A 23437-nucleotide genomic window follows, 5' to 3' on the forward strand; every position below is an offset into this window, starting at 1 on the left:
TTCATTGGCTGTACAGCACTTTGGGACGTCCTGAGGTTGCTAAAGGTACCATATAAATATCTTTCCTTCACTGTCGCTCAGAGTTTGGTGTCATTTTCAAATGTTATCAATTTATATTGAGTTTCTATTAGCTTTATTTAAAATAAAGCCCTCCAAATTGCATGTTAAAAAAAAAATCAATTTTTGAATTAAATTTGCATGCAGATCTGTTGCACTCGTACGTCTGCCTCATGAGTTGCAAGTAATTGTAACAAAAATGGAATGTTTGTCGTTTCTTTTTGTTTATAGTTTACTTCCACATAGCTGTTTTAAACACACTCATAATGTGATTCCACCTTCATTAAGTCAGAATGCCCAAAATGATGTTTGGTTTACTGCCATAGTGTGTTTTTGAAGGGGACAAAATATTTTGACATGCTAATATTTTGGTTACATTGTTAGCAGTTTGGTTTGTCTTTCTTGGAGTACAGTATGAGTGATGATCCATAACCCTGTCTTTGTGTAACAACAAGTTGCATTTATAGTGATTCATTTAACGTAGAAAAATGTCCCAAGGTGATTCAGAGACGCGAGGAATAACATGCTGAGCCAACGGCGAACAAAGGGACTTTGAGGAGGGAAAGGAGAAGGGGAGGTAAAGAGGCAGTCATTTAGGGAGAAAATTCCAGAGAGTGGGATTTAGGTGGCTGATGGCATGACCGCCAATAGTGGGACAAAGGAAAGGGTGATGCGCAGGAAACTGGAGTCAGATGAATGGAAGGGGTGGGGTTGGTATCTGTACGGTTAGAGGAGGTTACAGAGATTGGGGGTAGGGGGAGGGAAAATAGTCCAAGGCCATTGAAGGATTTAAACAAAAGGGTAAGAATGTTGAATTCTAACTCTGTGTTTGGGGATGAAGAACCAATGTTAAGTCAGCAAGGATGGGGTGATGAACAAGTGCAAATTGGTGTAGGATAAGATGCAGGCAGCAGAGTTTTGAATACACAGTTCATATAGTGCGTGGTTAATTTTCATACTTTCAATGTGAAATATAAGTGTTTTATAAAAGAATGCTTCAAGTTTGTTCATGCATGGTTGTTCATGAATTCTTTTCTGCAGAAACAGAAGGACAGAGACAAATACAGACAACAAAAAATCAAAAAATCTTTGGATTTGCCATCTGCAGTTCCACCTCTCACTGTGACAACTGAAAAGGTAAGTGGTAATATGTTTTAAAATGCAAATAGATTAGTGTATTGGGTTAATAATATGAAATTGCAAATATAAATCTGTTTTTTTTTGTTTAGTTTAGTTTTTCTCAAAAGGGGGCGTTACCAGCCACCTACGCCTGTTTTTGGCATTTAGGCCACTTTGGCCAGCTCATAGTTACTCTAAATCTACTTAGGCCACCGTATGTGGCCACTTCAGAGAACCTTTGCGGAGAGTTAAGAAATCAGCGCAGGTTGGTACATCGGAGGCCAGCAGAACTTAATGACTTGACTAAAGAATGTGAATAGGATCAAACAGCTATACAGGACATCATATGACAAACTTCGCAAAGTTAATTTACTATACAACAGAAGCATTCATGGAAGTTTAAACTACAAAAATAAAAGAAGTAAAAGATAGTTGAATTAAATTGCCCTAATCTCTCAACTAATTTAAACAACTATTTGTTTGCAATGATTATACTGGGCCAAAATTGAGCCCATATTATCTAAATAAAGTCTACTTCAATAAATAAGAGATTCTCTCAGTGTTACTTCGTCACTTATGTTCTTCTTTCACAATAGCACCAGGTGACTAGGCTTGACAAATGTTCACCACTATTCACAAGAGACAAAACATATTTACATAATTTTTTCAAAATATCCAAATAAAAAATAGAAGTAAATAAGTCCTACCCTACCTTCATCTTCTGCCCGGGAAGGCAGCGTGCCGGCCTGTGTGGTAGGCCACTCGGCCTGGGATAGCAGCCGGTATGATGATGATGCTGATGATCGGGTCCCACGCTGCAGCACGCACACTGAGAGGCTGGGGGCAAAGAGCTACAGCGCATGCGCGCACACTCCAACGCACATGTGCAGATGTCCCGGCACTGTTTTCAGCACGGGACGCTGGCTCTGCCTCCAACCTGACTGGCCACATTGCGCCTGGGAGAGGCCGGACAGCGGCCAAAGTGGGCAGCGATTTTTTTTCGGAGCACTTTTCAACGCAGAAAAGTGCTGCATCTCCGGTGAGTGCGCCGAGAAAAGGGGTGGGCCAATTTTGAACCCCATAATTCTAACATATAAACATATCAATTTTATAAATACACAGAAGCAGTTTTAAAACCTATAGGAATATCTATTCAATTGGGGGCATCACAAATGAGTTAGAAGGATTTGAATACCTCAATATAAAGTTAGTGTCGAATCTTTTGTAAGCACGGATGTACAGTATTGTATAGTGTAACTGTTAAAATACTAATTGCTAACATTCCTACAGTTGGTGGAGATGAATTGCTTATACCTGAAATCAATGAATTCATTGTTTGCATGATCGTTATGCACACAATATTATGGGGCATTGAACCACTGGTGGTTCTCTTTTGGCACTTAATATTGTTCTTAGCTAACAGTATATATTTTTTTCTCTGTACTTACTTTTCCTAATCATAACTGTTTAGACTTATACAAGCACTAGCAGCGGCTTTATGTCAGGCTCCTTGAAGAGGTTGGAAGAAACTACTGCTCGATTTACAAATGCAAATTTTCAGGAAGTATCGACTCACCCTTCAAGTGGCAATGAAAATGCTGAAGTTAAAGGCTTGGAGGTCAAAGGGAAGAAATCTGGAGGGCATGGCTCCAATCAGAGGGGAAGGAAATCGGGCATTGGGAAGAATTCAGCTTGTCTATCTGTTACAACAACATCAGCGAGCCCTTTTCCACAAGGTATGCTTAGAGTAACAGTCATCCTGACTTTATTTCAAAACACTGACAATTTGCAATATGTTATTTGTTCTGACTGGCATGTTTGAAAGCATAAAATTAAAGTATGTAAATATTTGCTAGCTTTCTTGTATTGACCAATAGATTTATCACACATCAATTGTAGTTAGCGAGAAAAAAGATTGAAAACTGCTGATTTAGAATGGGGCCTCATGCTCTTAAAATAGTCGTAGATCTTGAGTGTAGATTTATTGCTAAAATAATTGAGAATTGGCACAAATATTTGAAACCACTCTTGAAGCTTATGTGACTACAGTTTTCTCAATTCATAGAATAATTCAGATGTTCTGAATTTTAAAAAAGTTATATTCACACTTTGCTATGTTAATTCAAATTATTGGATAAATATTTTTTTAGTACAAAAATAACTTGATTTATCATAAGTAGACTATATTACAGCTTGAACCGTAAATGTCTGACAATATAAAAGGACAGCGGACAGGGTTTATGCAGTTGTCACGAGTTTAAATAAATCATAAAAGGTGCAAAATATTAATTTCATGCCCTGTGAAAAATGCAGTGATATATTTTTTGTGTTTCCAAACTTGGTTTGTGTCTGGAGAGAGAATTCTGAGTTATATAAACACCAAGCTGAAATACTGGTTAGTTACAGGTGTGTCACAGATGAATGTAAAGTTTGGAGCAATGTGAGAAATTAAATTCAAACAAAAATTGGAGTATAATGGTTTAGGTGCAATTTTATAAATAAGATAATTGACAACACTGGTTGTATTCACAACAAACTTTTAAAGGTCCCTAACTGTGGAGTTTGTGTGTATGCGCACGCGCATAGAAGGGTATAGAGAACAAAACCCCTATTGGTAATGGCGGCATTCACAGATTTCTGACATGTATGGTTGTACATTTTTAATACAACTTTCTGAAGCCAAAAAGAATACCTGTATATCGAAAATTAAAGAATTGGCATTTGAATAACTTAAGTTTCCACAGCAATTCTAACTTTAGCTAGATTAATCAGACTATAAGGCTGTCTGATCAGTATTGCATAGGGCTGCCATTCTTACCTGCTAGATCTTTCTCATTGCTTGGTTGGAAAGGGATAGTGAAATAAATATTGTATGTTCAAATAAAGTCTAATTGTAAAACAAAAAGCTCCAGTTGATTATTTAAAATTATTTTTTGTCCTAAAAGTGTTATGTAATTAAGCACGATAAACTTTTAAGAGCCACTAAGTTTCTATCTAAAATTTTCATTTTATCTCTTGCTTCACAATCTGTGCTCTTCTGCATCCAGGGCGGCTGTAGTACTGTAGAAAGTCCAGAGGTGCAAGTGAGGGCTAAAATATTTAATTTAATCTGTTAAGGATGGGGTGCCAGTGTAGATCAGTGACAGTTGGGTGAGGAGTGAGTGGGACAAGATACGTTTGTGGAGTTTTGGACAAGTTAGAGTTTGTGAAGGTCGGGAGGCCTGCAAATTTAAAAAGGAAGATTTGCATTTATATCACCACTTCACGTCCCAAAGCGCTTTACAGCCAATGAAATACATTTGATGTGTAGTCACTGTTGTATTTAGGAAATGTGGCAGCCAATTTGTGCACAGAAAGGTCCCACAAAAAGCAATGTGTTAATGACCAGATAATTGTTTTTTGATGTTGGTTGAGGGATAAATGTTAGCCAGGACATTGGGGATCTCTCCCCTGCTCTTCTGAGAAATACTGCCATGGGATCTTTTACGTCCACCTGAGAGGGCAAGACGGGACCTGGGTTTAACGTTTCAGCCGACAGATGCCATCTCCCAACAGTGCCGCACTCCCTCAGTGCTACAGTGGATTGTCAGCCTAAATTTTGTGCTCAAGTCTCTGGAGTGGGACTTGAACCCTCAACTTTCAGACTCCGAGAAGAGAGTGCTACAACTGAATAGGACCCAAGTTTGAAAACTGTGGTTAAGTTTTAGCAGCAATGTGTGTAATATAGGAATGGAGATGGACAGTGTCAGAAAGGTGGAAGTAAGTGGTTTTGGTGATAGTTAGTATATGGTATTTAAAATTCAGTTCTGGGTTGAATGATGCACTCAAGTTCTCATGATTTGCTTCATCCTGAATGAGCATTCAGCAAGGGGAGCAGAGTTCATGGTGGAACCTGATGAAAACAATGGCTCACTTATATTCATTTGGAGGAGAGTATGGCTTATTGACGGTTTAATATGAGATGGGCACTATGACAGCACGGTCTTGTACTTGGGTTGGGTGAAATGGTAGAGCTGAGTGTTGCCAATGTACATATGGAAGCTGATCCATGAGTGGACTCCAGAGGAATCGAGGGATATGGAGATAAGAACACGACATAAGAATTAGGAGCAGGAGTAGGCCATATGGCCCCTCGAGCCAGCTCCGCCATTCAATACGATCGTGGCTGATCTTCAACCTCAACTCCACTTTCCTGCCCTATCCTCGTGTCTCTTGATTTCTCTGGGGTCCAAAAATCAATCTATCTCAGCCTTGAATATACTCAATGACTGAGCATCCACAGTACTTTGGGGTGGAGAATTCCAAAGATTCACAACCCTCTGAATGAAGAAATTCCTCCTCATCTCAGTCTTGAAAGGCCGACTCCTTATCCTGAGACTGTGCCCTCCACATCTGGACTCTCCAATCAGGAGAAACAATCAGCATCTATCCTGTCAATCCCCCTCAGAATCTTATGTTTCAATGAGATCACTTCTCATTCTTCCAGAGGGTATAGGTCCAATCCACTCAATCTCTCCTCATAGGACAACCTTCTCATCCCAGGAATCGATCTAGTGAAGCTTTGTTGGACTGCCTCTTAAATATATCCTTCCTTAAATAAGGAGACCAAAACTGTACACAGTACTCCAGTTGTGGTCTCACCAGAGCCCTGTACAATTGTAGCGAGACTTCCTGGGGCCAAAATTGCCCACCGTTGGAAACGGGGCACACCGACCCTTTTTCTGTTGTTTTTGTTGTTTATCTGTAAAGCATGCACTCCCATGTTCTGCCACCAGGGAGCTCATCTCCCAAAGTCCCAAGGGATCCCAGCATCCCTTGGGAGCACTGTATACAAGCCGGCCCCTAAGGCCTGTTCCTCACTCTGGAGTGTCTTATTAAAGACTGAGGTCACTGTTGCTTTAACCTCCCTGTTTGCAGCCTCATCTATGTTAGGAACACAATAGTTTTTACTGATGCAGTGGTCTCTTGAGCGAAATTCCACCCTTTGGCTTTTTTCCCCCGTGGACCGGAAGTCGGTCATAATGGGGGCGGATGTGCGGCGGTAAGCGGAAGTTCGCAATTTAGAGGGGCAGAAGTTGGAGGCGGGTGCAGTGGCCGCCACTGTCAGTCATTAGCATGTCGCCGCATCACCACGGCTCTCCCGGGGAGAGCCTGTGCGGTTTTTTTTAAAGTTTGGTCCACTGGGCCACCAGGGAGGGTTTTGGCCGGGCCAAAGGCCTGGCACCCAAGAGGGGTGCCAGGCTGCCTGTTGGTAGCCCGGCCGAACCCGGTGGCATAATTGTCGGCCCAACATAGCAGTCAGCCGACAAAAAAAAACATGGCAGCGGCAGTAGGTCCTCCCCTTTTAGAAGGACTCCAAACTCAGTGCACCGGCACAAAAAGCTGCTTTTGGCATTACGCGGCAGGAACAAGATTTTTTTCTGGCGGAATTTCGCTATTGGGGGGAGCATCGGCGGTGTGCACTCTGATGATGCACTGAAGATGGATCGGCAGCAGCGGAGCGGTTGGTGGTGGGGTGGGGGGGGTCGCTGGGGTGAGCGGGTCACCGCCAGAGTGGAATTTTCAATATGGTAGCCATTACATGAGAAATCGGCGGCCATTGCACTCCGCAATGTGGCCGCCGATTTCCAGCGGCAACAGGCCTTAAGGGAAGGCTGTACCTCCATGCTAACTCTTTGTTTCTTGTACTAAGACACCTAAATCTCTCTAAACTCAATAGTTTCTCACCCTTTAAAAATATTCTGTTTTTCTATTCTTCCTACCAAAGTAAATAACCTCACATTTCCCCACATTTATACTCTATTTTCCATCTTATTGCCCACTGCATTAACCTATCCATATCCCTTTGCAAGCTCTTTGCGTCCTCCCCACATCTTCTCCACCTAGCTTTGTACTGTCAGCAAACTTGGAAACATTGCCCTCGATCCCTTCATCTAAGCCATTAATATAGATTGTAAACAGCTGAGCCCTAAGCACTGATCCTTGCGGCACTCCACTAGCTACAGCCTACCAATCTGAAAATGTCCCATTTAACTCTGCACTCTGTGGTTTATGACCGTTAACCAATCCTTTATCCTTTATCCATGCTAATAATTTACCCCCAACCCAATGTGCCCTTGCTTAACAACCTTTCATGAGACACCTTATCAAATGCCTTTTGGAAATTCAAATATATTACATCCACTGGTTCCCCTTATATACCCTGCTCGTTACATCCTCAAAAAGCCCCCCCAAAATTTGTCAAACACGATTTACATTTCATAAAAATATTGTTGACTCTGCCTAATCATCATATGATTTTCTAAGTACCCTGTTAGCACTTCCTTAATAATGGATTCCAGCATTTTCCCAATGACTCATGTCAGGCTAACTGGTCTGTAGTTCCCTGTTTTCACACTCCTTTCTTGAATAGCGGGGTTACATTTGCTACCTTCTAATCCTCTGGGACCGTTCCTGAATCTATTGAATTTTGGAAGATCACAAGCAATGCATCATGCAGCCATCTCTTTTCGAACCCTAGGATGTAGACCATCAGGTCCAGGGGATGTGTCAGCTTTTGGTCCCATTAGTTTCTCGAGTACTTTTTCTCAATTGATATTAATTGCTTTAAGTTCCTCGTTCTCATTAGTCCCTTGGTTCCCCACTATTTTTGGTATACTTTTTTAAAAATCATCTGCTGTGATGAAGACAAATACAAAATATTTAAAGTCCCTGCCATTTCCTTGTTCCTCCATATAATTTTGGCAATATAATACAAGATCAGGCAGGAAAGTGGAGTTGAGGTTGAAGATCAGCCATGATCCTGTGAATGGCGGAGCAGACTCGAGGGGCTGTATGGCCTACTCCTGCTCCTAATTCCTATGGTCTTATGGCCCTGTGATGTCTTTGAGTTGCAGCACATAACTGCGAAAGAAAAGATGCCGATGATGGGGAACTCTGGAAGTGACATAAGAACATAAGAAATAGGAACAGGAGTAGGCCATTAGGCCCCTTGAGCCTGCTCCGCCATTTAATAAGATCCTGGCTGATTCGATCATGGACTCAGCTCCACTTCCCTGCCTGCTCTCCATAACCCTTTATTCCCTTATCACTCAAAAATCTGTCTATCTCTGCCTTAAATATATTCAAAGACCCAGCTTCCACAGCTCTCTGGGCAGAGAATTCCATAGATTTACAACCCTCTGAGAGAAGAAATTCCTCCTCATTTCAGTTTTAAATGTACGGCCCCTTTTTCTGAGACTGTTTCCCCTATAAGTGGAATATCCTTTCTGCATCCACCTTGTCAAGCTCCCTCATTATCTTATGTTTCGATAAGATCACCTCTCATTCGTATAGGGCCTAATCTACTCAACCTATCTTCATAAGTCAACCCCCTCATCTCCGGAATCAACCTAGTGAACTTTCTCTGAACAGCCTCCAATGCATGTATATCCTTTCTTAAATATGAAGACCAAAACTTTACGCAGTACTCTAGGTGTGGGCACACCAATACCCTGTACAATTGTCGCAGGACTTCTCTGCTTTTATACTCTCTTCCCCCCTTGCACTTAAGGCCAACATTCCATTTGCCTTCCTGATTACTTGCTGTACTTGCATACTAACTTTTTGTGTTTTATGCACAAGGACCCCCAGGTCCCTCTGTATTGCAGCATTTTGTAATCTCTCTCCATTTAAATTATAATTTGCTTTTCTATTTTTTTTGCCCACTCACTTAGCCTGCCTATATCCCTTTGCAGATTTTTGTGTCCTCCTCACAATTTGCTTTCCCACCCATCTTTGTATCATCAGCAAACTTGGCTACATTACACTCGATCCCTTCATCCAAGTCATTAATATAGATGTAAATAGTTGAGGCCCCAGCACCGATCCCTGCGGCACCCCACTAGTTGCTGTTTGCCAACCGGAAAATGACCCATTTATCTTGCCTGTCCGTGTTCTGTTAGTTAATCAATCCTCTATCCATGCGAAAATATTACCCCCAACCCTGTGAACTTTTATCTTGTGCAGCAACCGTTTATCTGTGGCACCTTATCGAATGCCTTCAGGAAATCCAAATCCAAATACACCACATCCACTGGTTCTCCTTTATCCACACTACTCGTTATATTCTCAAATTTGTCAAACATGATTTCCCTTTGATAAAACCATGCTGACTCTGCTTGATTGAATTATGCTTTTCCAAATGTCCTGCTTACTGCTTCCTCCTCAATGGACTCCAGCATTTTCCCAATGACAGATATTAGGTCTCCTGCTTTTCTGCTGCCTCCTTTTTTAAATAGGGGTGTTACATTTGCGGTTTTCCTCTGCTGGGACTACCGCAGAATCCAGGGAATTTTGGTAGATTACAACCAATGTATCCACTATCTCTGCAGCCACTTCTTTTAAGACCCGAGGATGCAAGCAATCAGGTCCAGGGGACTTAACCACCTTTAGACCGATTATTTTACGGAGTACTACTTCTTTAGTGATTGTATTAAGTTCCTTCCTCCCTATAAGCCCCTTAATTATCCACTATTGGGATGTTTTTAGTATCAAAATATTTGTTCAAATTCTGCCATTTCCCTGTTCTTCATTATTAATTTCCCAGTCTCATCCTCTAGTGGACCAACATTTACTTTAGCCACACTTTTCCTTTTTATATACTATCCAATGCCTATGTATTTTTTGATACACTGAATTGACCTTGTGTAGTTTCTTTCTTGGAAACTGTGCCTGTGTTTCATTTTTTTGGAAATGCAAGTTCCTCCCTCTCGCGCTCCCTCCCTCTCGCGCTCCCTCCCTCTCGCGCTCCCTCCCTCTCGCGCTCCCTCCCTCTCGCGCTCCCTCCCTCTCGCGCTCCCTCCCTCTCGCGCTCCCTCCCTCTCGCCCTCCATCCCTCCCGCCCTCCATCCCTCCCTCCCTCCCTCCCTCTTCCTCTCCGTCCCCCTCCCGAGTAAAAATAAAACTGGGAAGGTGGCTCAACCGTAGCTGACCAGGGAAATTAAGGACAGTGTTAAATCCAATGAAAGGGCATATAAATTAGCCAGAAAAAGCAGCAAACCTGAGGACTGGGAGAATTTTATAATACAGCAGCGGGGGACAAAGGGTTTAATTAGGAGGGGGAAAATAGAGTATGAGAGGAAGCTTGCTGGGAACATAAAAACTGCAAAAGCTTCTATAGCTGTGTGAAGAGAAAAAGGCTAGTGAAGGCAAATGTAAATCCCTTGCAGTCAGATTCAGGTGAATTTATAATGGGGAACAAAGAAATGGCGGACCAGTTAAACAAATACTTTGGATCTGACTTCACGAAGGAAGACACAAATAACCCTCCGGAAATACTAGGAGACCGAGGGTCTAGTGAGAAGGAGGAACTAAAGAAAATCCTTATTAGGCAGGAAATTGTGTTAGGAAAATTGATGGGATTGAAGACCGGTAAATCCCCGGGGCCTGATAGTCAGCATCCCAGAGTACTTAAGGAAGTAGCCCTAGAAATAGTGGAATACCTAAAAATGGTGATCATTTTCCAACAGTCTATCGACTCTGAATCAGTTCCTATGGACTGGAGGGTAGCGAATGTAATCCAATTTTTTAAGAACGGAGGGAGAGAGAAAACGGGTAATTATAGACCGGTTAGCCTGACATCAGTAGTAGGGAAAATGTTGGAATCAATTATTAAAGATGAAATAGCAGTGCGTTTGGAAAGCAGTGACAGGATCGGTCCAAGTCAGCATGGATTTATGAAAGGGAAATCATGCTTGACAAATCTTCTAGAATTTTTTGAGGATGTAACTGGTAGAGTGGACAAGGGAGAACCAGTGGATGTGGTGTATTTGGACTTTCAAAAGGCTTTTGACCAGGTCCCACACAAAATCAAAGCACATGGTATTGGGTGTAATATACTGACGTGGATAGAGAACTGGTTGGCAGACAGGAAGCAGAGAGTCGGGATAAACGGGTCCTTTTCAGAATGGCAGGCAGTGACTAGTCGGGTGCCGCAGGGCTCAGTGCTGGGACCCCAGCTATTTACAATATACATTAATTATTTAGATGAAGAATTGAGTGTAATATCTCCAAGTTTGCAGATGACACTAAGCTGGGTGGCGGTGTGAGCTGTGAGGAGGATGCTAAGAGGCTGCAGGGTGACTTGGACAGGTTAGGTGAGTGGGCAAATGCCTGGCAGATGCAGTATAATGTGGATAAATGTGAGGTTATCCACTTTGGTGGCAAAAACACGAAGGCAGAATATTATCTGAATGGCGGCAGATTAGGAAAAGGGGAGGTGCAACGAGACCTGGGTGTCATGGTACATCAGTCATTGAAAGTTGGCATGCAGGTACAGCAGGCAGTGAAGAAGGAAAATGGTATGTTGGCCTTCTTAGATAGGGGATTTGACTACAGGAGCAGGGAGGTCTTACTGCAGTTATACAGGGCCTTGGTGAGGCCTCACCTGGAATATTGTGTTCAGTTTTGGTCTCCTAATCTGAGGAAGGACATTATTGCTATTGAGGGATTGCAGCGAAGGTTCACCAGACTGATTCCCGGGATGGCAGGACTGACATATGAGGAGAGACTGGATCGACTGGACCTGTATTCACTGGAGTTTAGAAGGATGAGAGGGGATCTCATAGAAACATATCAAATTTTGACAGGACTGGACAGGTTAGATGCAGGAAGAATGTTCCCGTTGTTGGGGAAGTCCAGAATCAGAGGACATAGTGTAAGAATAAGGGGTAATCCATTTAGGACTGAGATGAGGAGAAACTTCTTCACTCAGAGTTGTTAACCTGTGGAATTCCCTACCGCAGAGAGTTGATGCCAGTTCATTGGATATATTCAAGAGGGAGTTAGATATGGCCCTTGCAGCTCAAGGGATCAAGGGGTATGGAGAGAGTTCAGGAAAGGGGTACTGAGGTGAATGATCAACCATGATCTTATTGAATGGTGGTGAAGGGTCGAATGGCCTACTCCTGCACCTATTTTCTATGTTTCTACTCCCCCCACCCCCCTCTCTAGCCCTCCCCCCACCCCCCTCTCTAGCCCCCCCCTCTCTCTCTAGCCCCCCCATCTCTCTCTAGCCCCCTCCTCTCTCTCTAGCCCCCCCTCTCTCTCTAGCCCCCCCTCTTTCTCTAGCCCCCCCCTCTTTCTCTAGCCCCCCCTCTTTCTCTAGCCCCCCCTCTTTCTCTAGCCCCCCCTCTCTCTCTAGCCCCCCCTCTCTCTCTAGCCCCCCCTCTCTCTCTAGCCTCCCCCTCTCTCTCTTGCCCCCCCTCTCTCTCTAGCCCCCCCTCTCTCTCTAGCCCCCCCCTCTCTCTCTAGCCCCCCCCTCACTCTAGCCCCCCCCCTCACTCTAGCCCCCCCCATCTCTCTAGCCCCCCATCTCTCTCTAGCCCTCCCCTCTCTCTCTAGCCCCCCCCTCTCTCTCTAGCCCCCCCGCCTCTCTCTCTAGCCCCCCCCCCGCCTCTCTCTCTAGCCCCCCCCGCCTCTCTCTCTAGCCCCCCCCCCCGCCTCTCTCTCTAGCCCTCCCCCGCCTCTCTTTCTAGCCCCCCCCGCCTCTCTCTCTCTCTCTCTCTCTCTCTCTCTCTCTCTCTCTCTCTCTCTCTCTCTCTCTAGTCCCCGCCCCCCTCTCTCTCACTTGCCATGCTGAATAAAATATTGTGCATTTCGTCATGTGAAGGTTACACTTCTACTTCTGCCTGGCTATTAACAATTTTGTTTTTAAAAGTCTTAAGTAGTTGACAGTCTTTTTGTTTATGGTCCAAAAGTAGCAAGCAGACCATAGTTCTTTAGACCAGCTGTAAAAACAAAAGAGGCTGGGAAAAACAGATGGCAAAGGGCAAAACTAGATAAAAGGCAAACTTCTAGCTTTCTGTTGTGCAGTCATACTGATAGTTTTCAAATTTCCAATGCAATTTATGATGCTAGCGATTGAGTGTCTATCCATGACATGTTAACTCTAGTGAATATTGTCTTCTCGGAACCTCTTTCCTGAGTGTTCAGTGACCAAGGTTCTGTACAACTGAAGTATCACTTTTTTATATTCCAGTCCCCTTGAGATAAAGGACAACATTAGCCTTTTTGATTATATTTTGTATCTGTGTACTGGCTTTGTGATTTGTGTATATAGATACCTAAATCCCTTTGCTCCTCCACAGCTTCCAATCTCTCACTATTAAAAAAATATTCCAATTTGTCTTTTACTGATCCAAAATGGATGACCTCGCATATCCCCACATTGAACTCCATCTGCCGTAGTTTTGCCCACTTACTTGGTCTGTACACGTTCCTTTGTAATTCCCTACAACCATCTAGACAACTTACTTCTGCCTCCTAACTTAAATATCCAACTCTATTCCTTCATCCAAGTCATATCATGAAAGTACAAAGGTCCACAGGGAAGTGTCCTTGACATTACCATTTTCAGCGGCTTAATCATTCTGAGCATATGCAATTGGCAGAATTTCCTGGCAACGGTTTCTCTGAGTTAAAGTAGAAGGTTTCTCTCTCTTCATTCTGTGAGAATTTCTAAGTTTCTTTGCTTTGTCCAAAAGATAAGCTGGCCATTATATTCTCATTATATTGGTGTCAAACATGTCTCAGTTGGTAGCACTCTCTCTTCCGAGTCAGAAAGCTGTGAGTTCAAGTCCCACTCCAGAGATTTGAGCACAAAAATCTAGGCTGACATTCCCGTGCAATACTGAGGAGTACTGCACTATCTGAGGTGTCGTCTTTCGGATGAGACATTAAACCAAGGCCCTATTTTGAAGAAGCACGGGGGAGCTATCCCCGGTGTCCTGGCCAATATTTATCCCTCAATCAACATCACAAAAACAGGTTATCTGGTCATTATCACATTGCTGCTGTGTGCAAATTGGCTGCTGCATTTCCTACATTACAAGTGATGACTCTTCAAAAAATACTTTGAAGAAATACTTTACATTGGCTGTAAAGCGCTTTGGGATGTCCTGAGGTTGCAAAAGGTGCCATAGAAATTATTTTCTCTCAAAGTTTTGTTTCAAGCAAGATTTGCATTTAGAATATTCGCTCCGTTACCATTATGAACTGCTCAATTTTTGACACACCTCTGTTTTCTTTTGTTGACATTTACAAAAAAGATTGTTTATCAGAATGTTATTTTCTCAATGGAAAAGTTGAAGAGGATTTAAATTTTTTTTCCAAGTGATCTAAACATAGGACAGAAATGAATTTTAATTATTGAGTACCTCCTAATCATAGCGAGCATTTCCCTTGTATTCTTCTGGATAATTTTGCCTACTGAGAAAGTCAGTCAACTTTAAAAAACATACAACTTGGAAACTGTATAAATAATGAACTTTTGAGAATTTTAAATGGATTTTTTGTTTCTTGACATTTATGTTAATTAAAGAAAGACTTGCATTTATATAACACCTTTCATGACCACCGGATGTCCCAAAGCACTTTACAGCTAATGAAGTACTTTTAAAAAAACGTGTAGTCACTGCTGTAATGTAGGAAACATGGCAGCCAATTTGCGCACAGCAAGCTCCCACATGAAGCAATGACCAGATAATCTGTTTTAGTGATGTTGATTGAGGAATAAATATTAGCCAGGGCACCGGGAATAACTCCCCTGCTCTTCTTCGAAATAGTGCCATGAGATCTTTTACGTCCACCTGAGATAGTAGATGGGGCCTCGGTTTAATGTCTCATCTGAAAGACGGCACCTCCGATAGTGCAGCACTCCCTCCCTCTGTCAGCCTAGATTTTTGTGTTACAGTCTCTGGAGTGGGACTTTAACCCAAGTATAAGTTACCAAACACACTAATAGTGCTTTGAGACAGAAGCTCAAAGGCAGGAACCAGCTGACAATAGAAAAAAAGAGAGGATGGTTGATAAGGAGGCTGATGGGTGGCGACGCAGTGGTAGGGAAACCCAACGATCTCAACCGGGCAGTTAAGGCACCATTCTCCTGGGGCTCATAGATAGATTGGGAAGGAAGCCCACGAGCAGCAAAGCAGTGGTAGGGACACCTGATGATCTGAAAGGGACTGAAGACAGTTCAGGCATCATTCTTCTCTGGCTCCCACCCCCTCACGGCTGCCAAATTCTGATGCTTCCCCCCCCCCCCCCCCCCCATTGTTCCTGGACCACCATTTCCAGTCATCCTGTCTGATTCTGGGATCTCTTTCACAAACCCCTGGATGTTTCTCTGTGTTCTGTACTAGCAGGATCCCAATGTTTTCAAAACCTTGAGGTCCTTATCACTGCTCTCAGATCCCAGAATTCATGTATTGTGAAACCTGCCTACTGCCTCCAGAGCTCCTCTTCAAAATGCTCCCAGGGTCCCTTTTCCAGCGCTGCTAGTTCTTGGGACTGCTCCAAATGCTGCTAAGCAGTTATTCCTGATCATGTTGCAGGCTGCACCTCTCTTATCTGGTACTCCCTTAACCAGCAACTTCCCTTGTCCAGCATCATTCCTGGCCACAGGGAGGCGCATGTGCAGAATGTGGCCGGGTCATTGACAGTAGGGTTGTCAGCATTACCCAGTCGTCGACGTTTAATACACCAACCGCTTTCTCTTTAAATCTTTCCTCCTCTCTCTGGTGCTCCTATACAGTCAATCCTATGCAGTTCAGGAGTAGATAGCAATAAGAGCATGAGAAAATATGGAGCAAGAAAAAGCCATTTCTTTTGATACCCTGCTCCTTCCTATAGAAGCATTCAACCTCAACTGTCAATGTTTCCCCCAGGAGAGCTGAATAACTGCAAGTTCTTCCAGCCCTCAAAATATTCCAGTAAAGATTTCAGGGTATGAGTCGAACATTAAACCCCCCCCCCCCCCCAACGGTTGCTGGGCCAGAAAAGCTGCGCAGTAGGCTTCTGCACAACGTCGTTGTCAGCAGTGGCAACCAAGATCGCGAGAGAGGGAGGTCCGAGATTTCAGCATGGTGTTTTCTCACACTTCCTGGCTCTGTCGAGAACTGCTGCTTTGTGTCGGTGGTGTTCTGGCAGCGTGGAGAAGGAGCGTGGTGGGAGTTTTGGTGGCGGAGGTAGTTAGGGGCACGAGCGCTGTTATCAGGACCGGGTAAGACCAAGGTCAGCGTGACCTCCCGTCATCCAGCAAATCCTCTTATCCGGCACAGGCCAGGTCCCAAGGGTGCCGGATAAGAGATGTTCAACCTGTACTTGTCATAAAACCTTTCTTCTAAATCTTCTTACTCACCCTGAGCAGCACCATGAGACATCACCTTGTAATATATTAAAATTATTGAGTCCAGCATGCACCTCCTATACATGCCAAACTTTTGCTGTCACATTTTGTTGATTGACTGAAATTAAAACAGCAACGATTGAAGAAGTAGGGAATTGAAAGAGAGGAAAGTGGTTAGAAAATTGCCAGTGATAAAATACAACAGACTTGTGAATCAACCAATCCTGAAAGAAAGACTTGAATTTATATAGCACCTTTCACGACCATCGGACGTTTCAAATGCTTTACAGCCAATGAAGTACTTTTGGAGTGTAGTCACTGTTGTAATGAGGGAAATGACCAATCGGGAGAATCTACCAATGAAAGAAAGATGAACCGATTGAATCACTCAAAGCACTTTTTGAAACATTTTTGTCTGCCGGTAATTGAAATTTCTAAGATGCAAAATATGGTTTGTAACCAAAAAAGGCATTTCAAAATTACCTGTTTCATAATGTCATTAAACTAAACTGTAAACTGTTGCTTGTTTAAATACCTTCAACAATAATGCTTTTATTTCAAGGCCTCCACCTCTCTCAAAAGCCTGTGCTTTGTATTGCATAGTATTTACAGTACAGAAATCATCATAGGCAGTCCCTTGGAATCGAGGAAGACTTGCTTCCACTCTTAGCATGAGTTCTTAGGTGGCTGTACAGTCCAATACGAGAACCACAGTCTCTGTCACAGGTGGGACAGATAGTTGTGGAGGGAAAGGGTGGGCGGGGAGCCTGGTTTGCCGCACGCTCCTTCCGCTGCCTGCGCTTGATTTCTGCATGCTCTCGGCGGCGATATCGAGGAGCTCAGCGCCCTCCCGGATGTACTTCCTCCACTTAGGGCGGTCTTTGGCCAGGGACTCCCAGGTGTCAGTGAAGATATCGCACTTTATCAGGGAGGCTTTGAGGGTGTCCTTGTAACGTTTCCTCTGCCCACCTTTGGCTCGTTGCCGTGGACGAGTTCCGAGTAGAGCGCTTGCTTTGGGAGTCTCGTGTCTGGCATGCGAACTATGTGGTCTGTCCAGCGGAGCTGATCAAGTGTGGTCAGTGCTTCAATGCTGGGGATGTTGGCCTGGACGAGGACGCTAATGTTGGTGCTTACTACTAGGGGGATCAAGGGGTATGGCGAGAAGACAGGAATGGGGTACTCAAGTTGCATGTTCAGCCATGAACTCATTGAAAGGCGGTACAGGTTCGAAGGGCCAAATGGCCTACTCCTGCACCTATTTTCTATGTTTCTATAATTAAAAACAACTTGAGGGAAAATCTTGAGCTTTACTCAAGTAAAGATTATCATAGAAAGATGCAGTACAAGAGGAGGACATTCGACCCATCGTGTGTGCCGGCTCTTTGAAATTAGTCCCATTTTCCTGCTGTTTTGCCATAGTCCTGCAAAATGTTTCTCTTTCAAGTATTTATACAATTCTCCGTTGAAAGTTATTATTGAATCTGCTTCCACCACCCTTTCAGGCAGTCATTTCAGATCATTATAACTCGCTGCCTAAAAGATTTCTCGTCAGCTCGCCTCTGGTTCCTTTGACAGTTACCTTGAATCTGTATCCTCTGGTTGCCACAGGAAACAGTTTCTCCTTATTTACTCGATTAAAAACCTTCATGATTTTGACTAATGTACCTGTATTAAATCTCCCCTTAACCTTCCCAGCTTCTTTAGTCTCTCCATGTAACTGAAGACCTGGATTCCTGGTACCACACTAGTAAATCTCCACTGTACCCTCTTTAAGGCAATGATATCTTTCATATAGGGTGGTGCCCAAAATGGGGCACAATACTCCAGCTGGGGCCTAACCAGTGATTTATAAATGTTTAGCCTAACTTCCTTGCTTTGTGCTCTCTGCCTCTGTTTATAAATCCAAAGATACCGTTTTTAAACAGCTTTCTCAACTTGTCCTGCCACTTTAAAAGATTTGTCTATGTACACCTTGAGGTCTCTGTTTCTGGACCTTCTTTAAAATTCTGTAAATTAGTTTATGTTGCCTCTCCTCATTCTTCCTATCAAAATCCATCACTTCACACTTCTCTGCATTAAATTGCATTTGCCATGTGTCTGCCCATTTCACCAGTCTGTCCATGTCCTCCTGTGAAATGTTTTGATATAATCGGCTCAAGTTTCGGCTTGAGTTGCTCCTATATTTTTGGAGCAACTAGTTTAGAATGGAGTATCTTAGAAATTGAAATTCTCGGCATTTAATTTGCTCCAATTCTAGTGAGTTAGAATAGTTTTGTTTTGGAACAGTTTTTTTTCCAAAAGGGGGCGTGTCCAGCCACTTAGACCTGTTTTGCAAGTTTAGGCAGTGAAAACTTACTCCAAACTAACTTAGAATGTAGTACGTGTAGATTTTTGTACGCTCAGAAAAACCTAGCCTACACTTTATAAATTAAGCGCAGGGAACGTGAGATTGCAGGGGGAGGGAAGTTAGAGGGAAGTTAGGGGCTATTTACAAGCATTAAACACTTCACTTTTACAAATAAAGAGCCATCATGAATAATAAATAAATCAAATAAAAAATAAATTACATTTTCCTACCTCTCTCTGAAGCAGCAGCAGCAGGCACTGAGCTGTGAGATGTCGGCCGTTCGGCCAGGGGCTAGGGGCGGAGGGAGAGCGACTTTGGGAGAGCGACTTTCGCAGAGCCCGGCAGCAGCAGGCACCGAGCTGCGAGAGAAGTTTGGCTGTTTGGCCAGGGGCTAGGGTCAGCGTGAGGCGAGAGGGATCGACGTCAGCAGAGCCCGGCAGCAGCCGGCACCGAGCTGCGAGATTTCTGCTGTTCGGCCAGGGGATAGGAGAGGCGTGCAAAGCACCGGGAGGGAGAGCCAGCCAGCAAGTTTGAAAGTTTAAAAGTTTAATTTGTACTTCAAGTATGGGTGCTGCATTATCAACACCATGGATTATGCAATGGTTCTCCATCAATTCACTGCATATGATTTGAGCTCATCGCACCAGGAACGTCATAGCCCGTAGGCTGATGGGCAGGAGGCATCCATTACAGACCCAATCCACGTTCGGACTGGGGTCAAACAGGGCTGCGTTAGCGCTCCAACCTTCTTCTCAATCTTCCTCGCTGCCATGCTCCACCTCACAATCAGCAAGACCCCCGCTGGAGTGGAACTAAACTACAGAACCAGTGGGAAGCTGTTCAACCTACGCCGCCTCCAGGCCAGGTCCAAGATCACCCCAACCTCTGTCATTGAGCTGTAATATGCAGACGATGCCTGCGTCTGTGCACATTCAGAGGCTGAACTCCAGGATATAGTCAATGTATTCACTGAGGCATATGAAAGCATACGCTTAACATCCGTAAGACAAAGGTCCTTCACCAGCCTGTCATTGCCGCACAGCACTGCCCTCCAATCATCAAGATCCATGGTGCGGCCCTGGACAACGTGGACCATTTCCCATATGTCGGGAGCCTCTTATCAACAAAGACATTGATGTGGAGATTCAGCATCGCTTCCAGTGCGCCAGCGCAGCCTTCGGCCATCTGAGGAAAAGAGTGTTTGAAGACCAGGCCCTCAAATCTACTACCAAACTCATGGTCTACAGGGCTGTAGTAATACCTGCCCTCCTGTATGGGTCTGAGGCATGGACGATGTATAGAAGGCATCTCGAGTCGCTGAAGATATATCGCCAACGATGTCTCCGCAAGATCCTGCAAATCTCCTAGGAGGACAGGCGCACTAACATCAGTGTCCTCGACCAGGCTAACATCCCCAGTATTGAAGCACTGACCACATTTGATCAGCTTCGCTGGGCAGGCCACATAGTACGCATGCCAGATACAAGACTCCCTAAGCAAATGCTTTATGAGAAGCTCCTTCATGGTAAACGAGCCAAAGGAGGACAGCGGAAATGTTATAAGGACACCCTCAAAGCCTCCCTGGTAAAGTGCGACATCACCACTGACACCTGGGAGACTCTGGCCGCAGACCGCCCGTGATGGAGAAAGTCCATCCGGGAGGGTGTTGAGCTCTGAGTCTTGACACAAAGAGCATGAAGAGGCCAGGTGCAGGCAGCGGAAGGCGCGCGTGGCAAACCAGCTCGACCGACCCCTTCCCCTGACGAATGTATGTCCCACCTGTAACAGGGTCTGTGGCTCTCGTATTGGACTGTTCAGCCATCAAAGAACTAATTTTGGGAGTGGAAGCAAGTCCTCCTCGATCCGAGGGACTACCTATGATGATGATGGCATAGGAGAGAATTGATTCGAGCTCACCTCATCAGGAAAGTCATAGCCCGTAGGCTGATGGGCAGGAGGCCTTACCCACGTTGGCAATATCGAGCCAGGCATTCATTCCTGGACATGAGCGAGGCTGATTGTGTCAAAAGGCTGCGTTTCCGCAGAGAAATTGTCGTTGCGATCTGTGATATGCTGAGAGCAGATTTACAGCCGAAAAGCAGAACGCCAACTGCCTTGTCTGTTGAAGTGAAGGTTACAGCTGCACTTTCCTTCTATGCCGAGGGATCGTTTCAAGCTACAACTGGAGATGTGTGTGCCATCTCTCAACGTGCAATACATGCCTGCATTTACCAGGTCACGGCTGCACTGTGTGCGGAGGAATGACTTCATCAAGTTCCCAATGACCGGTCAAGCAATGCATGACACAGGGCTGTGGGCTTCTCCAGGATTGCTGGCTTCCCAAAGGTACAGGGCTGCATTGATTGTACCCACATTGCCTTGCGAGCACATGTGGAGGATTCCGAGCAGTACAGGAATAGAAAAGGTTTCCACTCCATTAATGTGCAGCTCGTGTGTGACGACAAGCAGCACATCATGTCAGTCGATGCAAGATACCCTGGCAGCACCCATGATGTGTTCATCCTACGCGACAGCGTTATATCTGACATGTTTCAGCAGCAACCGGAAGGGCAGAGCTGACTAACTAGAGACAAAGGGTACGGCCTCGCCACCTGGCTCATGACGCACCTACGCGTAACACGGACGGAAGCTGACCATCAGTACAACATGTCGCACATTGCGACATGCAGCATCTTAGAGTGCACTGGCAGAGAAAGCTGTTGGGGGCACTGCGCAGCAGGGTAATGATTTTTTTCCACTAAATTTGGGGCGCCGTATTGTGCAAGTGTGGGAGAGCTGCGGTATGTGTTTTGATGACGCGCTTGCGGCGGTCATTAGCACGGGGCCGAATTGGGGACCGGCCGAAAAATCCCCAACCTGAGTTTGGGTTGGGGCGGCCATTGGATTGCATCGCGGCGGCTACTTGATTCTGCCATGTGGCTGCCGCTAAATAGTATAAACGGGCCTTGTACAGACCCTGAATTTCGACCCCCCAAAACTCCTCTGCTCACTAATGATCAGTAAGAGAGTGATGAACATAGGAACAGGAGTCGGCCATTCAGCCCCTCGAGCCTACCCCATTCAGTGAGATCATGGCTGATCTGCGACCCAACTCCATATACCCGCCTTTGGCCCATATCCTTTTGTTAATCTCTGATTTAAAATTAACAATTGATCTAGTATCGGTTGTTTTTGCGGAAGAGAGTTCCAAACTTCTACCATCTTTTGTGTGTAGAAGTGTTTATTTCACTCCTGAAAGATCTGGCTCTAATTTTTAGACTATACCCTCTAGAATCTCTAACCAATGGAAATAGTTTCTATCTACCCTATCTGTTCCCCTTAATATCTTGAAAACCCCTTAACCTTTTAAATTCCAGGGAATACAACCTTAATTTGTGTAATCTCTCCTCGTACCTTAACCCTTGAAGTCCAGTATCATTCTGGTAAACTTGAGGGGCGATGTTTAGATACTTTTCCTTACATAGAGGGTTGTTGGAGCATGCATGCCATGGAGTTTTTGCAGCAGAAACCATTGCATCTTTTAAGGGAAAATTAGATAACTATTTGAAGCAGAGGAAGACACAAAACAACAGGGTAGTGGGATTGTGGCAGTGCAATTGGCAAACTTTAGGTTTTCAGCTCAGAATATAAATACATTTATTAACATATGTTTTACTTCTGAAAGAAAGCTCGGAGACAGAGAGACATTTGATCACTGATTTCACAAGATTAATCTATACAGTTGAGTGAATTACTAATTATTTGTTGTTGAGTAGACGACACAAGAAGCTGTGTAAGGTAGGTTTTTTGCATCTTGACCTGAAATAATGCAACTCATTCCATTCTCAATTTTAAAAAAAATCCATAACATTTATCTCTTGAATAAATGTTTTCTGAGATAATTTCTGGAAGTGTTTATATAAAAAAAATCAAGGACACTGATTTGCAGTTTTCACAGAAAAATAAAAGTTACTGAATTCATTCCACAAAACACCAGTAAAAATCCAAGAATATCACAGTAAATAAGTGGTCATAATAGATTGTACATTACATGATATAGGGCCCTTAATATGAAATGGCGCATGGTCTGGCTCAGCATGAGCAATAACTGCCCATTGGCTAAAATTGTGGCGACTTTGTGACCAGGTTTTTGCTGTGTTTTGACCCTCCACGGCGAAAACCGGGTCGGCGGGATCTTCGGGGTACATTTTTGCGGCGGCGCTTTCACGTACCACCGGGGAGAGGTGCGCCAACGTGCAACGCCGCAAATTGTGTTTGCGATTGATTTTTGGCTCTCGGGACCCGTATTCTGCGCCACCGACGCAGTCAAACCTGCGGTGCAGCCCTGCCAGCAGCAGTTAGTATGAAGACCTGCAAAAAAGGTAAGTTAAAGTTTTTATTTTTTAATTCTTTTTCAACAATTTAATCGATAAGGGTTTTGTGAATGTTTTTTTTTGCAATTTTTTTGTTGTTTATCCCCCCCCTCCCAAGGCTTCTCTCTCAGCACTATTGGCCCCGGACAAAAGTTGCTGAAATTTGTGGTTTGCGCTGTGAACCCTCGTGCACCGCCGATTTTTACCGGTGCAGAGTTGAAGGCCAAAAAGCGGGCCTAAAAACGGTAACTCAGCGAAAATGGTAATTTTGGCATAAAACTATCGTTCTAGCTACATGTGTTTTATTTTTTTTTCTGCCTAATTGGAGAAAGTCGAAGAGCTGTTTCTTTGATTTCTTTCTCATCCGATAAGCCT

General features: G+C 44.1%; 1 protein-coding gene across 3 annotated transcripts in view; it reads left to right on the forward strand.

Moving 5' to 3' along the window:
• mllt10 (MLLT10 histone lysine methyltransferase DOT1L cofactor) overlaps positions 1 to 23437 on the forward strand; it is a 359252-nt gene that overhangs the window by 202046 nt on the left and 133769 nt on the right. For all 3 annotated transcript variants that reach the window (XM_070881398.1, XM_070881397.1, XM_070881399.1), the window contains exons 7-8: positions 1099 to 1194; positions 2648 to 2912. In XM_070881398.1, coding sequence (XP_070737499.1) covers positions 1099 to 1194; positions 2648 to 2912 — 361 coding nt within the window. The remainder of the gene's footprint in view (positions 1 to 1098; positions 1195 to 2647; positions 2913 to 23437) is intronic.

The sequence above is a fragment of the Pristiophorus japonicus genome, chromosome 5 (assembly GCF_044704955.1).
Source record: "Pristiophorus japonicus isolate sPriJap1 chromosome 5, sPriJap1.hap1, whole genome shotgun sequence".
Classification (NCBI taxonomy): Eukaryota; Metazoa; Chordata; class Chondrichthyes; family Pristiophoridae; genus Pristiophorus; species Pristiophorus japonicus.